This window comes from Sander vitreus, chromosome 8 (genome assembly GCF_031162955.1).
Source record: "Sander vitreus isolate 19-12246 chromosome 8, sanVit1, whole genome shotgun sequence".
In the NCBI taxonomy this organism is placed as follows: domain Eukaryota; kingdom Metazoa; phylum Chordata; class Actinopteri; order Perciformes; family Percidae; genus Sander; species Sander vitreus.
The window spans coordinates 24,828,192-24,849,167 of NC_135862.1; the positions used below are offsets into that span (position 1 = coordinate 24,828,192).

Below are 20,976 nucleotides of genomic sequence, written 5' to 3' on the forward strand. Positions count from 1 at the left end.
AAGCACAGCTGGAATGAATAGCATTAATGATAGCTGCATACCATTACGGTAAGCCAGGTACAGGGCTTTGGTTATTTGCATGCTCACTCACTGACATGGCTCAGTGGGGCACCTAATGGAAAGAGCCATTGTTAAACAAATAATCTAGAAGATTTTCGTTTAAATAAATGTCTGTTAGGTCACTATCTATCGCCGAATGACTTAATACAATGGTGGCCCATTGATGAAATGCCTTGCATTTGCAGTATGAAGAACTGGGTGTCTATGGCGACCGGGAAAAATCACGTGTGGGTGAAGGAATGTGGGTGTGGAATCGCATTTTCCATCTCCCAGAAGTGGTTGGCCCTCGCCCGCTCCTAAACTGCCAGCTGACTGACATCACACAGATGACCCTGTTTGAATCTAAAGTTAGATCCAAAACACACCTGCAATTACCACTCATCGTCATAGATAATGGAGATTCGCGAGAGAGAACGAAACGGAGTGTAACTTTAATGTTATTGTTATCACCTGTGGTTTTCCTCCTTTGACATGTCAAAATGTCTGCCGTGAAAAGGGTCTACGCAGATACAGGTATATAGCCAGTGGTTCAGGTTCAGAAGGATACTTCTGTTTTAGAGTTCACAGTTGTTTTACTATAAATACATAATTAAACACATAATTGTAAAGAACTTAAACGCCTTATAAAAATCTCCAAAATGTGCTATATGGCCGAACATCATCATCATGACCATATTTGCTAATGCTAGCTACAAGTGTAAAAGCTCACTGTGCGAGCTACTGTCTACAGCTGTAAGATACAAACATCATACATACATACATACATACATACATATATATATATAGTATAAGGTATTCCTTTGTTTTGGCATTTTGCATTTAGTCGATAGTTGACACTAGCGACAGACACGGAGCACGGGCAGACAGGGAGTGAGATGACATGCACTTAAGTTGGTATCAAATAACGTTGCAATTACACTGGGACGCTAGACTTTTCTTTTTAACACTGAATGCTTTTGTTCTTGCATGTATAAGAGTAACTGTGTGTGTGTGTGTGTGTGTGTGTGTGTGTGTGTGTGTGTGTCTGTGTCTGTGTCTGTGTGTGTAGGCAGTGCCTGCAGTCTTATGTGGGTTTAAGCCTCAGATGGAGGATCCCAAAGACAGAAGAATATATTATAGGCCCTTTCATTGAGAATGTGCGACTGCTTATCTGTGCTTGTCTGTGGCTCTGGAGGCATTACGTATAACTAAGCAAATGTGGCACTATTTCTTTTTTTCCTGCTCTGGGGGAGGCAGTAGCTCAAGTCAGTAAGGAGTTGGGTTGTGTTGGGAACCGGAGGGTTGCTAGTTCAAGTCCCCACGCGGACCAAAGTATGGTGGTGGACTGGTAGCTGGAGAGGTGCCAGTTCACCTCCTGGGCACTACCAAGGTGCTCTTGAGCAAGGCACCGAACCCCCAACTGATCGGGGCGCCTTTCAGAATCAGAAAAGGTTTTATTGCCAAGTACGTTTTTTAACACATACAAGGAATTTGTTTTGGTGTTGTTGGTGCACGTCACACATTCTTTAGATGGAATATTAAACAATATAAGTATAGGTACAAACAATATAAGTATAAGTATATTTACACAGTATGTATTAAGTTAAAAATAAAAAATAAATAAAGATATAAATAAAAAATAAAGAGCAAAGAGCATTACAGCAGAGAGAGAACAGTGGCATGAAGGTGGAGAGTCAGGGTGGTTTCTGGGCCTTGTTAATAAGGCTAGTGGCGGAGGGGAAAAAGCTGTTCATGTGACGTGAGGTTTTGGTCCTGATGGACCTCAGCCTCCTGCCAGAGGGGAGTGTCTCAAAGAGTTTGTGGGAGTGGTCGGCCACAATCTTTCCAGCGCGCTTCAGAGTCCTGGTGGCGTAAAGGTCCTGGAGCGGCGGCAGATTGCAGCCAATCACCTTCTCTGCTGACACGCTGCAGTCTGCCCTTGTCCTTGGCTGTGCTAGCAGCGTACCAGATGGTGATGGAGGATGTGAGGATGGACTCAATGATGGCTGTGTAGAAGTGCACCATCATTGTCTTTGGCAGGTTGAATTTCTTCAGCTGCCGCAGGAAGTACATCCTCTGTTGTGCTTTCTTCACGAGGGAGCTGATGTTCAGCTCCCACTTGAGGTCCTGGGAAATGGTAGTTCCCAGGAAGCGGAAAGACTCCACAGTGTCAATTGTGGAGCCACAGAGGGTGATGGGGGCAGGTGGGGCTGGGTTCTTCCTGAAGTCCACAACCATCTCCACTGTCTTTAGAGCGTTGAGCTCTAGATTGTTTAGCTTGCACCAGGTCACCAAGTGGTCAGCCTCCCACCTGTAGGCGGACTCGTCGCCATCAGAGATGAGTCCGATGAGTGAGGTGTCGTCCGCAAACTTCAGAAGCTTGACAGACTGGTGACTAGAGGTGCAGCTGTTGGTGTACAGGGAGAAGAGCAGGGGGGAAAGAACACAACCCTGGGGCGATCCGGTGCTGATGGTCTGTGAGTCGGAGACGTGTTTCCCCAGCTTCACATGCTGCTTCCTGTCAGACAGGAAGTCAGTGGTCCACCGGCAGGTGGAGTCAGGCACGCCTAGCTGGGAGAGTTTCTCCTGGAGCAGAGCCAGGATGATGGTGTTAAAGGCAGAGCTGAAGTCCACAAACAGGATCCTGGCATAGGTTCCTGCGGAGTCCAGGTGCCGGAGGATGTAGTGCCACAGAGGTCAGGGCGACGGGTCTGAAGTCATTAAGTCCTGTGGTCCTTGGCTTCTTGGGGACAGGGATTATGGTTGAGGTCTTGAAGCAGGCTGGCACGTGGCATGTCTCCAGTGAGGAGTTGAAAATGTCTGTGAACACTGGAGACAGCTGATCAGCGCAGTGCTTCAAGCTGGATGGGGAGACAGCATCCGGTCCAGCAGCTTTCCTGGGGTTCTGTCTCCTAAAGAGTCTGTTGACGCCCCTCTCATGGATGGAGAGAGTCGTCACTGAGGTGGGGGGGGGGGTGGAGGGGGGGACCTTTGTGGAGAGCATTGATGGGGAGGCCCAGGACCCTGCTGAGGTGGGGGAGGTGGAGGTGAGCACAGTGGCTGTAGCTGTAGGGAGGTGTCGTGGGGGATGGTGTCAGGACTGTCCTTTTGTCTTTCAAATCGACAGTAGAACTCGTTCAGGTCGTTGGCTAGGTGTCGGTCATTGTCAAGGAGTGGGGGGTTTTAGGCTTATAGGTGGTGATCTGCCTAAGTCCTTTCCAGACAGTCGCAGAGTCGTTCGCTGAGAACTGGCGTTGGAGCTTCTCAGAGTACCGTCGTTTAGCCTCCTTCACTGCCTTGCTAAACTACTACTACTTCGACTCTTTAAATCTGTCTTTGTCACTCCTGAACGCCTCTTCCTTAGTCAGCCTTAACCGTCTGAGTTTGGCTGTGAACCAGGGTTTGTCATTGTTGTAACTCACCCTGGTGCTTGATGGAACACAGCAGTCCTCACAGAAGATGATGTATGACGTCACAGCCTCTGTGTACTCATCCAGACTGTTGGTAGCAGTCCTGAACACATCCCAGTTAGTAGAATCCAAACACGACTGGAGATCCTCCACAGCCTCACTGGTCCACTTCCTTGATGTCCTCACTACAGGTTTGCAGAGCTTTAGTTTCTGCCTGTAGGCGGGGATCAGGTGAACCATGACGTGGTCAGAGAAACCCAGTGCAGCACGGGGGACTGCGTGATAAGCATCCCTGACTGTGGTGTAACAGTGATCCAGAATGTTCTCCTCTCTGGTCGGGCATTTAATATGCTGTCTATATTTAGGGAGTTGTAGTAGTGAGGTTCCCTTTATTAAAGTCTCCAAGGACAATAACTAGGGAGTCCGGGTTGGTCCGCTCCACACACAGTATCTGGTCGGCGAGCATGCGCTGTGCGTCCTGCACGCTGGCCTGCGGTGAGATGTAAACACCGACCAGAATGAATGAGCAGCTTTCCATGGGCAGCTCCCTCACTCTGACATCTCTCCATTAGTGCATGTATAGGTACTGAGCATGTGTGTGTAATTCAGGCCTGTGTGTAATGTGTATAATAATAACAACAGAGTGAAATCATTGTAATTTCCCTTGCAGGAGTATACATTATTATTATTATTATTATTATTATTATTATTATTATTATTATTATTATCAAAAACAACACCTATGCTGTGGGTCATTGATCAGTCATTGGTCAACGTATGTGTTTTTTTCTTTGGTTGTCTCTCAATAAACAAGCTATTTTCACTTACTGAATGCAGAGATTAAGGCTCAGGATGTAAGTAAGTAAGTGCATTAATTACTGAATGTATATTACTGTGTATAATGAATTAGATGAAAACATCTCACAGATAGGAAAAGTGGGTTGCAGAATTGAAAATATTGTAAAAAGTAATTTTTAACATTTCAACTTAATAAATATTTTGAAGTTATTTGACAATGCAAAGGCCGTGCAAATAAATCATAGGCAATAGTAGTTGAAACTTAAAATATTTCAGCTGAAGTATATATCCCTTCCCTGAAGGCTATATGCAGTGCCAGTGTATCTCCATTGAACACTTGCTCCTCTCTAAATCCTCCTCTGTAATGCAAGTGAATAGGGCACATTTTTCTCTGCTCAAAGCAATTAAACAAAAGAGAATGAATAACTTTTGTAATTCTGTTGGCTGAACTACAAACAAAAAAATGAGCCCACCAGAAAAGAGACTATACAGTAGCTGCCTGTGTCTGATAGGAGACAGCCATCCGTCTATCGGTACATCCATCCATTTATCCAAAACCACTTATCCTGTTCATGGTCATGCAGTGTTTGAGCCACCCCAGCATCCATCTGTGATGGTGATTCAGTTTAGATCGAAGTTCATGAGACTCGACCAGTCTTGTTTCAAATATATTTATTGTGAAACATTTCATTCAACAAAGGAGTTTGCATGGCATTTACATGTTTCCTTAAGAATAATCAAAACAACAAGAAACAGTAACAGACATCATACAAATAGTAACAGAAACAGTGACAGACGTAATACAAATTGAAAATATATATACAAATAAAAACCCGACATAGCTTACCACCCCCTCCCTTTAACTCCTCTAAGGATCCCTTTCTTCAGTTACCCACCCCTCCCACCCCAGGAGTATTTTCTTACTCATGTCTTTCAACCAGTCTTAATCTCTGAGTGCAAGGACAATGAATTAATTAAGCAGAGAATACTTACGTACACAAACATGCTTTTTGTGGAGAAGAGTGGATTGAAATTGAGGAAACAAAATTTGTATTCGAGAAGGCAAAAGCTCCTCCTGCCTCCTTGTGGAGTCACATCTCTATAGATTAGTGCTGCAAATTACAAAACAACACCACAGTATTGTTTATTGTGATGCATTACTTCAACACATATTTCTGATTGCGCGCTTGTCACCCTGAAGGCTACTTGCTGGCCAATTCTGTTTAAGTGAATGGGACATGATCTCGCAAAAGTCACACGTTTTTCGTCCACACAAGTTAGAATCTTAATGTCCAGTAAGGGACTGTTATTTATTTCAGGGGCCACCGGAGGAGTTTTGGGATATCTCATCAAAATAGACCTGACCCTCCCTTCACCAGCAATACATTTTGGATGACCCTCCAAAATGATATGGAAAAAAGGGATAACCCTCCACAGCAATTTATTGATGCCTTCTGTACTGGTTTGCGCTTGGCAAAGACATACAGGTAGCCATTGTTTTTTTACAGCCATGACATACGTGACTAAACCTCTGCGTTCTCATTTTACGCATCCCACTCCTCTGTTATGGTGTGGTGGCCATTTCAGTAGATTTACTCACTGACATTGTTGTGGAAACACAATAAGCATGGAAACTAAATGCACAATTTCTGCATTACTTCAAATACTAAGTTACTCATCTAGTAAACTAGTATTCACATGAAATAAAACAATAAAACATTGAGACCATTCAGCAAATCACACTGGGTAATAACAAATTCAACACTGGTTGCTATGGACTCGTCACTAGGCTTCCTCAGTCATTGTATATTTTAGCATATAGGTAAAGCTGCCAAAGCTGAACATTATCCAAAACTCCATTTCTCAGATGAGCGTCAATTTGGGAGCTTGCATGCTACCACTCCTTTCTTCTCAAATGCCTTGAAAAGGCTGTCGTTTATATATATATATATATATATATGTATATATATACATATATATATGTATATATATGTATGCCAGGAATGGCTGCAGCCTGGAGACCTCCCGTCTCATGCCCTCCCGGCTTGGTGCAGTCGGCAAGCTTTGACTTTTCAAAATAAAAGCTTGCGTCTGGTCAGTTATGTTTTCGTACAGTGTTTTGGATGTTTTTGAACTAAACAGTATGGCTATCATGCTAATGAATAAAATATTTTTTTCATCAGATGTCTTTGTTATAACACGATGGAGCTAGCAAAGCAGTTTTGTGTTTATATGTGCGAGCAGGATTTATTCAGTTTGGGAAATCCCACGGTCTCTAAAGCTACAGCTCAAATTATCTGGCTGACTAAATAGGGAGGGACCCATCTGCTAGCGATAGGAGCCGAGACTGAGAGAGCTACGTGGATAAATATGCTCCAAACAAGCCACTTTGAATATTGTTATTCTCATGAATACAAAAGTTGGGTGACCCTCCCCCCTAGACTAAAAAAAATCAGATGACCCTCCCCTCAACAAAGAATAAAAAGACATGACCCTCCCCTATTTTCTTCCGGTGGTCCATTCCATAAATACCGAACGGTCCCTAATTTGCTTCTTCTCATGTACTGCATCTTGGTGGCCATTTTGAAAATGATTGTTCCTTAAATATTTATAATTTTATTTAAAATTATTGTGAAAGACATAAAGCTTTAAAACCTGGTCTTCTTGGGGGGCCTCTAAATGTCTGCCTTAATAAACTCATTCATATTTGTTACGTGTCTATGTTACATTTATGACTTGTTTTTCCATTAATTGCAAATGTAAGCTGTGCCACATTTGGTTCTGCCAATATTGTTGAAAGTGGTTTGCAGATGTAGTGGCTAAAAGACACACACTGGCCAGATATTTTTGCAGAGATGCAGATTCGGAGTAACAAATGTGCAGCAGAAGAGTTCTACCATTTGTATTTGTTCTGGGTTGAAAATGCCTGCATGTGTGTTTACATGGTTATTGTGTCAGCCAATCTGAGCCGCAGAGTCCAGAGTGTGTGGTTTCAGGATCCCTGAGTTAATAGATTTCTGTCCCCGGCGCTTTTAGCGTGTTGATCTCCTGCTGACGGCTTCACACTCTGCTTTAAGCAAGATGGGGCTGGGGGTTGGGGGGGGTGTGGGCGGCTTAGAATAGAGCCTCCTTAACACTGCAAACATTTGGTTAATGTACCTTATTACTCCCCCATTGAGCTGATTTTCACTTTCCATTCACTCGCTGCCCAAAAAGCACCTCTGAAATTCCATGTCTCGCACGGGCCATTGATATTTATGCTTGCAGACGCAATTTGTTTAATTTCACTCAGAAATACTCACACAGAATCTTAATTTCCTCTCATGGGATGTAGGAGGAACAAGGGGTCCATAAGAAGACCATCTGATATTAATTACACTATATGTTCTATATCTTAATTCCTCCTTTTTGTGCTCTGCGACTGCATGTTTTCTTTCCAAACATGGATGCTGCCAGCATCTTTTGTTGTGCTACGCTGTTTGTTTTTTGCTTCCCTTGTGCTCTTGTCTCTGTAATGTTATTTTACGTTCTCTGCTAAGCATCACACAGTACTCCATCCTCCATGCTGCCTGCCTCTTCCTCCTCTCTGTCTCATTCTCTCCCTCTGTAGATATTTTTGTTTCTGTATCTGTGCCCCTCTACTTCACTCTGTTTCCTCTCATCTCCTTCCCACACACACACACACACACACACACACACACACACACACACACACACACACACACACTCCGTGTCCTTGTACTGTGGGCAGTGTACATGTGCACAGAAGCACTTGAGACAACTTTTTTATTTTATTTTTTTTTCATACCGGCAAGCCACTTAGCAGCTTTATATAGCAACTACCCAAGGAGAGGATTAACGGCAAGAAACATCAACAGACAGGCTTGCAGTGATATATAGAGCACACACACTCACGAGCAACTCACGCTCACACACATGGAAACGCAGCACACTTGTTGTAGTCTCTGAGCCTACGCAAAACAAACAGTGCACCCCTGTTGTCCACCTTTTTTTTGCGATACATTGTTATGTTAGTCATTCAAGCAGATTCTGTTATCCTTATGGGATTGTAGCGTACAGTACAAACTGGCTTTTCATCACACTGAGCGGGCAGAAAGCATATTTGACTTTGAAAAATCCAGTGGAGCCTGTGTGCCGTGTGCCTCGCCTGGTTATTTGATCACATCTTTTGTCTTGGTCAGGTGGGGCAGGTTGTGTCGATTCGGAGCTCATAGGGTATCGCTCACAGCCGCTCCGTACTTAACTCACCAGATCAGAGAGAAATCGCACACATTTGCAGCCTCAGAGCATGCAGCGTGCACTCTCGCTTGCCCGTGCACACATGCTGTCTCTCTCCTCACAAACACGAGCACTCACACACTCGTGCATTCTTCATTATCATTCCAGAGCTGATAGGCTCTAATTATCTGCCTTGGCTCTGATTAGTCTCTCTGTAACAAGCTAATTAGATGGAGCCTTGTAAAATCATCACCACCATTACCACAGAGACATGGTTTGGAAAGACACCAACAAGCAGAAGGCAAGGAATGTGTCTTGCACTGCTCGCCGCAAATATTTGATAGTCAACTAAATGTTAAGTGGTGGAGCTCTGATTTCGTTTTGATTAAGTGCCTTTTAAACCCCTCTACTTTGCAAAAGAATTTTTATCCTTTTCCCATTATTCATCACGAAAGGATTGTTCCATCTTTCAGGGCAGGATGATCTGGCTTAAATTGCATAAATTGCTGCTGTCGACATTTTAGGAGATAGCATCTGAACATTGATTAGTTTTTCTGCCCCCGTGATACAGTGGCTATTTATCCAAAACGAACTATCGTCAGATGCGAGTCAGAACTTTTCTCTGCGCAGAGCAACTTTAAAGCCTGAGCAGAAAGCTAGATTAATTCTCTCCTTTAGCTTCTTCCTCCCTCTGTTATTATCCCTGGCCTCTAACAATCCATTTTAGGAGCTGTCACACACTATTTAGCTATTGTGTTTCAGTTGTGAACACTCCAGAGCTAGTCTGGAGTGCAACGCATTGTATTTTCCATCAAAATGCATCTTAACTGTAAGCTAGTTAAAAAAGAACTAGGAATTGTGATCTCAGCATCTCTTTTTAGCTTTACAACTCATTTGAGCAAACTCGAATGTAGGTCCTGTAAAATATTTATTTCAGCAACTCCTACGGTTTGAAGACTTTATACCATTTGCTGTATGCATGTACTGCTCATTACCAATGTATAGTTTTCTATTATTGGCTATTATCAACTTTGAAGAGATATTATGTTACAGAATATTATGGAAACCAGCAAGGTAGGACTGTTTTGTACAGCACATCTGTTGTGTCAGCCTCAGCTAGTAAAAGGATGCACGGCAAACTCCTGCTGCTTTTGTCTTGGATTAAAAAGTACATATATAGCCCGTGGTCACACACAGGAGAGCTTTTCCATAATGGGATTTGTAATCCATAGTTACTTTTAGCCCTTAGGTAACTCACCGCTGTGTGCACTGGTGTGTGTTTGTGAAAAAGACAGAGAAACAGGAAGACGGAAAGATAACATGCTAATGTCAGCTACATCAAGTGTGCAAGCATGTGTCTGGGTGTGAGGAGATTGACTTGCCTGTATGTCAAATCTTTGTGATTGTGTTCATATCTGTGTGTGTGTGTGTGTGTGTGTGTGTGTGTGTGTGTGTGTGTGTGTGTGTGTGTGTGTGTGTGTGTGTGTGTGTGTGTGTGTGTGTGTGTGTGTGTGTGTGTGTGTGAGAGAGAGAGTGTGTATGTGTGTATGTGTCCTGGCAGGGGCTTGTTCTTCTCTGGGGTAAGGCAGATTGCCTCTGTGGATCGCAGCCTACTGAACTGCTTGGCAGCTCTTCTGACATTCCTTCATGCCACGTTGACACAAGATCACAGCCAATATTTGTGGAAATAGTGTCTTAGCTCACAGTTCTGTGGCTTGCTCCACTTTCTACACAAAAAGTGTGACACTGTCAGGAGTTTTTTGTGCACATTGTTTCCAGATTGTGTCATTGTATTTAATGGGGAAAACGATCCCCTACTATCAGTTCCAGCAAAAAGCACGCTACGCTCCTGTCATAGAGACTGCAACGCAGTTGTACGCCGCTTCTCCTTGGGTGCTGCTGTGCACTCTTGCTGTCTGCATGCTCATGTCGAGCGAGTTGGTAATTGGATTCCTGGAATCTTCGTATTCACTCCAGTGAGGCAGTGTGCAGGCAACAAAATGCCTGCAGCCATGAGGCATCATCCCTAAGCCCCTGTGGGAAGATCAAGGTAGCTTTACACAGACTTGGTAGATGAGACTGTGGCTGAGTCTCTCTCCCGCGGGAACCTGGGTGTCTGGATGCCTGGATGGGAGCATTGATAGAGAATGGATGGGTGACATCACATCCCCCAACCTCCACCATGGGAACAAACAGCTATTCTGACATCCACTTAGAACAATCTCCCAAACCCTATAGCTATGGTGAAGCAAAAGGAATGGAAAGATAGTGGCTAAATTGCCATTTTAAAGATAGTGTGGTAATTGACTTTGACCACAACTCTGACTGACTGTGGACTGTTTTGACATCAGTTCCACATTGCAGATACAAGAATGATTAAGATTTATTCCAATCCTGCAGCATAATGTTTTGCCATCTACCGTAGAGGAATTATATCTCACATACCTGTACCCTCAGTTGACTCGCTGCTTGTTGGAGCTTTGGATTCCCCTGGCTGCTTGTCTCCCCTCTACACACGCACTTACATGACAGCTGTCACTTTCAGTAACCACAGCTTCATCACTATCTCTGCTCTATCCCCTAGGCCCAAACTGGTACCTGAACAAGGTAAAGCTTAAGATCACTGATGTCAACGACAACGTCCCTGAGTGGAATATGAAGCCGTACCCATACCTGGCTGTAGTGTCCCCTGAGGCCCCAGCGGGAATGTTTGTCTACCAGCTCCAGGCTCACGATGGGGATGAAGGCAAAAGTGGAGAGGTGGAATACTTTTTGTCAGATGGTAAGCTTTCTGCTGTTTATACACACACACATGACATGTATAGGAGGGGAGTGGTATTAAAACAGGCTGTGTTGTTGACAGAATAGGCCTTGGAAATGAAGTCAAACACAACAGCCACAGGCGCTCCCACATTCATTCATACACTCTTTAGGTGTCCATTAGTTTCTCTGTCTCTCTGTCACCCTGTGTCTTTCTGCCTCTGTATCTCCATCCCCCTCTCTGTCTCTCTCTCTCTCTCTCTCTCTCTCTCTCTCTCTCTCTCTCTCTCTCTCCAACACACACACACACACACACACAGCCAGAGGCCTTCAACACATTGTTTATGCACTTATCTTGCATTCTTGTCTATCTGTCTGCTTCTCTCGGTTTATCTTACACACACAGAATCACGCAAGCAGTCACACATACAAAGACACGAACACACACACACACACACACACACACACACACACACACACACACACACACACACACACACACACACACAGTGGGCTGTTGGAAGGCTGCCAGAGTGGTAGACCCCCTGGTGGTTAAGGGGATAGAGGTTTGTTGGCATGTCAAATATGGGGGGGATGTGCTAATCTTGCCAGTGGGGCTTTACAAAAACACTACTGACTTCCCTTTGACTCACATTAGTCCATCACACAACTCCCTTATGTGCGTTTAACCACAATTACCGCAAGGTACCCATGGTCAATATGATGCTTATCATGCTAAAAACTCTTGCAACAGTGAGGTTTACCTCCAAAACCTTCAGCAAACTGAGTAGTTTCCCTCCAAGTATTAACCTTTCAAATGTATTTATTTAACCCTCTTACGCTGCGCTTAACTTTTAAGACCCGGAGAGGATGAGGGTAGCTGGCCTTTTGATGAGCGAGGTCAGTCTGTCTGATCCCGTTCTTTAGTATTTAACAGTAGTGGGAAAAGTAGATCTTTTATTTAAAGGTGCCCTGTGGAATTGACAAACAACAGTTATGTTTACACTCAGTGTTTCTCACCAAAACACACTGTGCGTAATAATATGTTGCAAAAGCCCACTTTTAATATTTAAAATCATACATTGTTTACTTACTTACTTTTTTTACTTCTTATTTATAAAGGACAACACACATTAATTAACATTTCTGTAAATGTGCCAGTGTAGCCCACTAGAAAAATTATGGAAATAAATATGAATATATTATATTATTATTATAATATAATAAAATAAAACTTAAATTATAAATGCATAGTTATTATGAACCAATTAAAACATTGGTTCAAGAGTTGATTCCGCCTTGATTGATAGGTGACAGCGGATGCTTCTCTACCACACACGCAGCACACAGCCAGCCTGTTCGCGGCCGATGCGAGGAGATAACAGGGGCATTAACATCTAAATATAAATGCATATGTCATCTAAACACTTGGAAAAGTACGTACGGAACTGTACCGCTGCCAGGGAGCCTTGAGGGATTTTCGTTATGTGGGATTTTCGTCGTGTTTTATCCGACGTGAAACTTGGTCAGGTTTTTCGGGTTCCTTGGAAAGATTTGAAGTTTGATGGCGAGCCATCCTACTAGAGCTACAAAATCTTAAAGGACGGTATTTCATTTTATTTTATTTTATGCCATGGACTAAAGACAAGAGCGAGGTCCTTGTAAAGAAACACTTTTGAATATTGTATTTTATTTATTTTATTTTCATTGTATACACTATATAAACACCTTAGGCTACTTAGAGGGTGCACCCTAGGGTTTTATATTCATACTGTATACTATTCATGCCCACAGATATATAAATATTTTCATTCTTTCTTTAATAATTGTGTCGTTACGGTTATTGTTTCAGTCCACTACCTCCTACTTATCTAAATCTTCTGAAACCTAGTCTAGATAAATAACCTACATTGTAGACATTTAATAAGCGCTACACCAGTGTTAGCCAGCCGGCTAATTTTCAACTGTAGTCCTTTGGCCAGATGTTTTTAGACCAGAGCAACAGGAAACAGCAAGACATTAGTACAGGTTAAACTATAGACAGAAGTCAACAAGACACCGTACAGACAGCTAGAGCAACAAATAAGCTTTCTCAATAAGCTATGCAAAGCACAGTTACACATCAACAGTATCCAAATTCAGTACAGGAAGCCATGCAAGCATCAAAACACAGCCTAGTTTAGACTGCTTGCAAGCAGTCTTCTTCTTTGCTGCCTTTAGTGCATTGATAAATTTGTTGGTGCGTTACACTGTCAATCTGCAGACTAGTATGAAACCAACAGTAGGATGGGAATTGCGGTTGATACAAACAAAACATTTCATTAAAACTAATTAATGAATGAATTAATTAAAACTCTGTTGCTCCTTAGCAGTACTAACTCCACAGGGTTTTGAGTGTTAAAGCAAAATGTACTATGCATCAAAAGTACCAATATTTACTACATATTATAATGCATACTTCTACTTTATAGAAAAAGCACCTCTAGAGTTAACGTGAAGTTGCTATTTTCTATTTTTAAATTGCCAACACTCCCATTAAATGAGATCTCACTAACAAGTGTTGTCTGTGTATCCACAGCCAATGCTGAAACTTGCCACAGCCAATGCTGTTGTGTTACACTCCACGCCTCTTTTGCTTCCGGAATGCGGGCATGCTATCTAAAATCACACACTGGGGCGGCATTATGCCGGCGTTGTTTGGTTCAGTGTAAAAAAAAATGAAGCCGGCGTAAGCTGAATTTCTGCGTAAAGGAGGCTTATGTTAATTAAATGAGATAAAGTGGAAGATACTTCCCAGTACGAATGTAAGAAAGTACAAATGTGGATACCAAAATTAAGAAGTTTCATAAAGAAAATGTGTTTTCTGGGAGTTAAATACATTCTGTGTATCAGTTTAAAATGTATCAGTTTATGATCAGAATGTGTCATGTTTTTTATTACTCTCCACTAGCTCCCAGATGCCATTTGGGTAACATTTCTGAGTTAGTATTCAAGCCAGCAGTATTGGATTGGTTTGGATCCAGCACTAGAAAATGAGTTAATTGTGTTTCCCTGTAGGTGGTGACGGCTGCTTTGCAGTGGACAAGAAGACAGGCCAGGTGGTGAGCACAGGGCTGGTGCTTCAGAAGGACAGAGAGTACTTGTTAAGCGTGGTGGCCCTTGACGGCCTGGGCAGCCGCAGTGCCCCCGCCATGCTCTCTGTGGTGGCAGGAGCCAGAGCGCCGCAGTTCACCAATAATAGCTACGCCATCTCCATACCAGAAAACACGCCTGAAGGACAGCCGTGAGTACCGCATGTCTTAATATATATATATATATATATAACATTCATTCACTCACACATACATACAACAGGGCTTGTTTGATACAGGAAAAAAAAAATCAAGATATATATTTTTTTCTTTTGTAATGAAATTACAGTAATGTAGTACATTTTTGAAGTCTTTTCTTGTAGTGAAACAGCTGTGGCTTTTATTCAAATGTGGCCTATTCCCTTGTGGTTACCACCAAACACTCTTTGTCAGATTCTTTGTTGTTGCCTCAATAGGTATAATTGCCTGTTACTGAAGAATACAATATAAGAGAGAGCAATATTAAAATTGTATTGGCAGTACAGCTCAGATCTTTAAATTGCCAAACACTAGGATGAATGCATACATAAAAGCATACTGATTCACTTACACAAGGACAGTTTTACATGTGCCTCACTGTTTAATAACCTACGGTTGTAACAATTAAAACTGAAATGCATGCCATGCATACATGTCTCTGCAAAAACAAGTCCTACAATAATGAATGCAGACATGCATAAAGACACATGCCTGTCTTTCCAAACACTACCTGTTAAGACTCATGCTGATGAATATTCGATTGGTCACACCAGCGCACTCAAGCACGAATTGACATATCATCATCGCACAGCATTAGGGAACGCAAACTCTCTTAACCGTGAAAACCAACATTGATATCTGCATAATAGTATTACATTATTGCACAGAACCGACAAGTACTGATTGACTGTGTTTATAGCACATAGTTAATGGGCCATACAGTAATTGATTTCATTACAGCGCAGTGCTGATGTAGGGAAAGAGGATTTCGATTTTAATCCAACATGTGTGCAACTGAAATCAAATGGTAAAGACGTTTCTTTTTCCTTTCCTTTTCTATCACATTCTCTTTGTCCTGCAGCTTCCTGGTGGTGTTTGCCATTTCCTTTCAGAAGCAGCCAATCAGCTACAGCCTGCTGATCAATCCCAGTAGCCTTTTCAGCATCCGGCAGGAGACGGGGGAGATTAGTCTGACCAGGACGCTAGATTACGAGAGTGACCAGCGACGGTACCTGCTGATGGTGCGAGCCAGCGAAGAGCCCGGCAGCCTCAGCACTGCCACAGAGGTTAGTGTAATTACAGAGTGATACAGGCAGCAAGCATGAGTCACATAAGAGTTCATGCACTCAGGTCAACTAAGCCCAAAGCTGAGGTCCACTGTGATGTTGTATTATTACATTTGTCACACAAGCATTTACTCTTACTGCTGAATTAAACTGAAATAAAAAAAGCTGCTTTTGTTGCTGAGATTTGCTGCATTGTGCTCTACCACTGGACCTTTTACAAAGCTCCCAGACAGACCCGTTTTCACCTAAATGTTATGTGGCAAACAAGTCTGCATTAACGGCAATGATCTGACTTCAGCGGTGACCTTTTGACATCACACTACTTGCCGATAACTACAGAGGAGAAGCAGCAGAGTTTGTGGCTGTCTGCAGGATTGGCATGGCTGAATGGTTTTGAAATGTTAACAAGATTTTTTGTCTGCGGTTTGTTTTCACCCTTTTGTTTTTGTCTGGAGATGAACTTTGTAAAATGTAGCACACACTCTGAGCCACTTAAGAACTCATAATCTGAAAACTTCTTTCACAAACAAATATTTCTAGATAAACTATTCATGAATTCAGGATAATTTAAATTATTAAGCCAAAGATTTTGTTACCCAATTATCATGTCACCACAGATTCAGCAGGCAAAATCTCCTTCTGCTCAGCTGCATGTTGTGGAGTAAGAGATGGAAAACCTATCGCAGCTATTTCAGGACTATTACTCAGCTGTCACTTCGCACTTTACACACAGTGGTGACAGGGAGCTTGTAGGGCAGGGGGCGGGGGGGCTAAGGGCCTTTGTCGAAAAAACACACATGCTCAGAACATTTCTATTTTTGACTCAGGAAAACCATGAAGTAGAAGATAAAGGATGTGTTGAACTGGCAACTTGAGAAACTATAAAATGCAATTTAGATTAAGTGTTGGGGTCAGCTTTTTTGTACATAGAATTTTGTATGGTTGTCTCCTTGATGTGAGGGTTATTAAAGAGAGGCTAATTTTGTATTCTGATGATTTTGTCTCTCCTCTCCTCTCCTCTCCTCTCTTCCTCGCCTCTCTTCCTCTCTTATCCCATCACACTGGCATTAATCAGGTTCAGGTGTTGATAACGGATGAGAATGATTGTGTCCCAGAGTTCCTCCAATCCATCTACAGTGTGGATGGAGTCCCTGAGACTGTAACCACGGCAACATCCCTGCTGCAGGGTGAGACTCGTCTGACATATTTCACATATTTCACATCCATCTGTTTCTTTTTGAATTGGAGAGAGAAACTATCCAAAAAGTCACTTTCTCAGCATGAAACAACAAATGTAATAATGTAATAGATCTTTCATATCTGTGATCACAATCTCAAGTATACTGCTACAAAGACAACGCACATTTGTTTTGATTTATTATGTACTGTATGAATGATGGCATGTCAATTTATCTGTTACTGCATGAGGCTACCTTATAATTATCAGTTATAAGGCTGAAGGAGTATGTATTGCCATCGCCACTGCTTAACTTGAGTGGAAATGTTTCTGTTTAAATTATGTGAGATAACGTGTGTTCCTAACTAAGATGTTTTGCCACTGTCACTGTCTCTTTTTTCTTTTTTGCGGCTTGAAAAAATAACACTTCTGATTGCTTTAAGATACTGTACCTTTGAGATAGAAAAGTACCTATACCGGATTTGAGAATTTTCCACAGTCACACTCAAAAAATAGCATGGGCTCAAGGCAAAATACCCTAAGTTTAGGAAAAGCACATTATTCAGGAGTATTGTTTTTACATTTCACCTTGTTGACTGTCTATTTCTTGTCAAATGTTTCTGCACCTGTGGGACTTCAGTCCCCCATGGAATGTCGTTTGTGATTTGTGAGAATTTCTGGCAGGGCGATTGTTTCTAGTGGATTCTGGATGAGAATAAATAAACTAATTTAATCTGAAAACATTCAAATACGGTAGAAATTGTTGGCACTGCAGAACCAGCAGAAGGAGAAAATGGCACCCAATACAAACCAATGCATCAACAAAAAATGTAACAACCAGTGCGGTAGGAAGAACTCAGCAGAGGAGAGATCAAAGAGAGAGAGAGAGAGAGAGAGTGAAGACATGGAGTCTTTTAAAAGATCTACCATAGACTGTGGCTGATACATCATGGACTTGTAGGACTTTATATTTGAATAAATTGCCTTACCTTACAGAAGCCCAGAACGCCCTAACCAATCAGATCTATGGGGCAAAAAACCTGAAAAAAAGAGAAAACTATTTCATTTCTTGATCTGCTGGGCTCTACCACCAACTAATGAAATGTCAAAGTTTTGAGGCCCAAGGGAGTGAAATCCCCATTACCCTATCAGCTTGGGCAAAGACACAGATGAATACTTTACAATGAGGCTATCACTTCAACTTTGCCTACTGAGGTTGATGGTGGAGAAGATATACATAATCTTGTTTTAAAAGCACGAGTGACAGTGAGGTTTAAGGGAAATGTACTACTTCATTATACACACTATGCAAAGAGTGTATAGTAAATTGAACTATTACAAGACTTTAGGTGACAATGAAACATTGAGATGCACAGGCTGCTAGTGCTGATGCCTGACACAGAGGAAATAAACACATCAAAAGAATATGCGATATACAAGTGCTATAAGCCAGAGGGGCTGTGTTCGAAGCAGTGAGCTTGATTGAAAGTTCACTAAACAGCAAGCTTAGACTTAAATTAGCTCTGCAACTAAGGATGTCTATTTGTGGCTGTAGTCTCACTGCACATTAGAAACTTTTTCCTGTGTAATTAATTCAGAATAAAATAATTACAAAACACTGGAACAAATACAACTCGTTAATTTCATTTGGGGCCTTTTTGCTGTCCCTTCAGAATAAAGTAATTATTCTGAAGGGGCACAGTGCAGTTTGTGTGCTAGTAATTGTAGCTGTCAGAGCTTATGATCTATTATATGTTTAGTAAGGCCATGAAGAGATAATGATCTACACAGATGTCAACATATTCATCAGCTGATGCCATCTCATCAGCTCATTTCGATTAACGGTAAATTGATGGTCCTTGTGTGATGTCTTCCCTCCTGCCAGTGTTGGCCACGGACTGTGACTCGGGGTTAAACGCTGAGCTCACCTATTACACCCTGAGCTCAGACTTCAGCATTTCACCCCATGGGACCGTTTTCCCTACGGGCCGACTGGACTATGAGAGGCCTAACCATCTGTATGAATTTGTGGTGATGGCGACGGACAGTGGGGACGAGCCTCACTCCGGCACTGCCACGGTCCGCGTGAGGATGGCAAACATCAACGATGAGGCCCCTGAATTCTCCCAGCCTGTGTGAGGAGCTTTACCACTTATACTTCCCTGTCCATTCTTTCCATAAACTCCCTCCATCATTTGCCCATTCTGCCTTTCTGCCAAACAACATTACAATCATGACCAAGATGTGAACTTCAAGAGAAAGCCAAAATTGATGTAATTATCATACACAAAAAGCAACATGCTCAAGGTTCCCTTGCCATGCTGTATGCTTTGGTACTGAAGCCCAAATCGTAAAAGTAAAACATTTGAGTCTTATGTGTTGCCATGGTTCAGCCGGAGAGATCAAAGTTTGTTACTAAGATGATAAGTTTAAATAATGTCCCTGCTGCCTGCACTGCTTTATGTCTGATCCACCAGCTGATCACACGTCATGCATCATTACAGTTGCATCACAGATATGTAGGTTGTTACATCACGTACCTGCCTTCCTTCAGGCGATTTATCTTAATATTTGATGCTGTGAGTCATGCAATGAATAGTGGCTAACTTGGATCAACAGCGCTGTAGTAAAACCACCACCAGTAAGACAAACTCACTATATTTTACAGCTACCTGCCATCAACACAATCTGTTACTCACTTCCTTACACTTCTCATTTAGTGTGACTTTGTTACTTCCATAGTGTGTTCTGGAGGTTTGCTAAAAATCTTTCTTGTTCAGTATTTTTAGGAAAATCAAGCATTCACACAGCATTGGCTAGGTTTTAATTTTGGCCGTCTCCAAACGTATGCTGTAAACTGACATTCGGATGCAATCCATTGTGTCCTCGACCGCCTTTTTTGGCAAAGCTGTGTGAGTGGGTGGGCAGCAACTGTCAGTGGGGCTCCGCTGCATTTATTTCCCCGAAACGAGTAAGCCGCTTGTCTTGTCAGTCATGTTTCAATGACCTTCACAGAAGACTGTTGCATACCTCTGTAACCCGCTCTTGTTGCATTGTCAGGTGTCAGTCTCGGTGGGTGGCTAGAAACAGAGTCAAACAGGCGGGCAGAGAGGTGGAGATGTAGGCAGACAAACATAAAACTGAGGAGAAAAACACACTGATACATGGTTGCAGGGCAAGCGAGAAGAGAATACCAAAACACGCACGGCGAGTAGACAGGAGACAGCCAGAGTCAGATATGCAGATAAACAGAGAAGCCTGTCGGCAGTCAGACAAATACTCTTGCCAGACCAGCAGACAGATAGTTAGAAATGCAGGCATTTTGCCAGGTAGTGTGTGTTGGACACTTCATCATACTGAGAGATAAGCGCTGTGAGGGCAGAAGAGGACAGAGTGGAGAGGTGGTGTGATGGATGCTACGGTGTTTATGAACTGAATCTTCAGGTCAGACTAATTGACATACTCCGACATGTGACATGCGGACAGCCTAATATTGCCTAGCATGACCCCTGAGTTGTCATCTGAGTGAGTTGTAGAGAGCCAACAAAAATGCAAAATAGCCTGACATGCAGGCCTACAGTCGGACAGGCGAGCTTCCTCAGCCCTCGGAGTAAAACTTCACAGTTCAGTGAGATGAAGGGAGATGCTTCAGGAAGAAAAGCCAAGTGAGTGTATACGTCTCATCCCACAGAGCTACGGAGAGGTGGCCTCTGAGCCGGGTGACAGATTACAGGTCACTCATGTTGCCACGGAGACTGCTGCAGCTGGCGGAGATGAATCACCCATCAGCGTTCTTCTGTAAACCATCAATCACCTCTGACTTCTCACTACAGACACTGACACCATCCCCACAGACACACACACACACACACACACACACACACACACACACACACACACACACACACACACACACATTAGAAGAGGATACAGCACCAAATCTCACAGGGGATGAGTTCTGCTGACGAGTCAACTCAAACACCGCCCCCTCTTATATTCTGCTCTCCACTCTCTGTGTCTATCAGCCTTCCTATTTCCACCCGCTCCCTTCTCTTCTCTCTCACTCTCACATATCACTTTACCTGTCATTTCAGTGCCAGCCGTCTTTTTTGTCACCTGCTCCTCCCTCCCCTCTCTCGCCTGTGCTCCTTTTTCCA

The 20,976-nt window shown here is 42.8% G+C and overlaps 1 protein-coding gene across 1 annotated transcript in view; it reads left to right on the forward strand.

The window, feature by feature from the left end:
- Positions 1–20,976, forward strand: part of LOC144522498 (neural-cadherin-like) — a 95,382-nt gene that overhangs the window by 28,950 nt on the left and 45,456 nt on the right. The window contains exons 2-6 of the mRNA XM_078257613.1: positions 11,071–11,268; positions 14,304–14,529; positions 15,438–15,642; positions 16,718–16,829; positions 18,705–18,954. Of these exons, the coding sequence (XP_078113739.1) occupies positions 11,071–11,268; positions 14,304–14,529; positions 15,438–15,642; positions 16,718–16,829; positions 18,705–18,954 (991 nt within the window). The remainder of the gene's footprint in view (positions 1–11,070; positions 11,269–14,303; positions 14,530–15,437; positions 15,643–16,717; positions 16,830–18,704; positions 18,955–20,976) is intronic.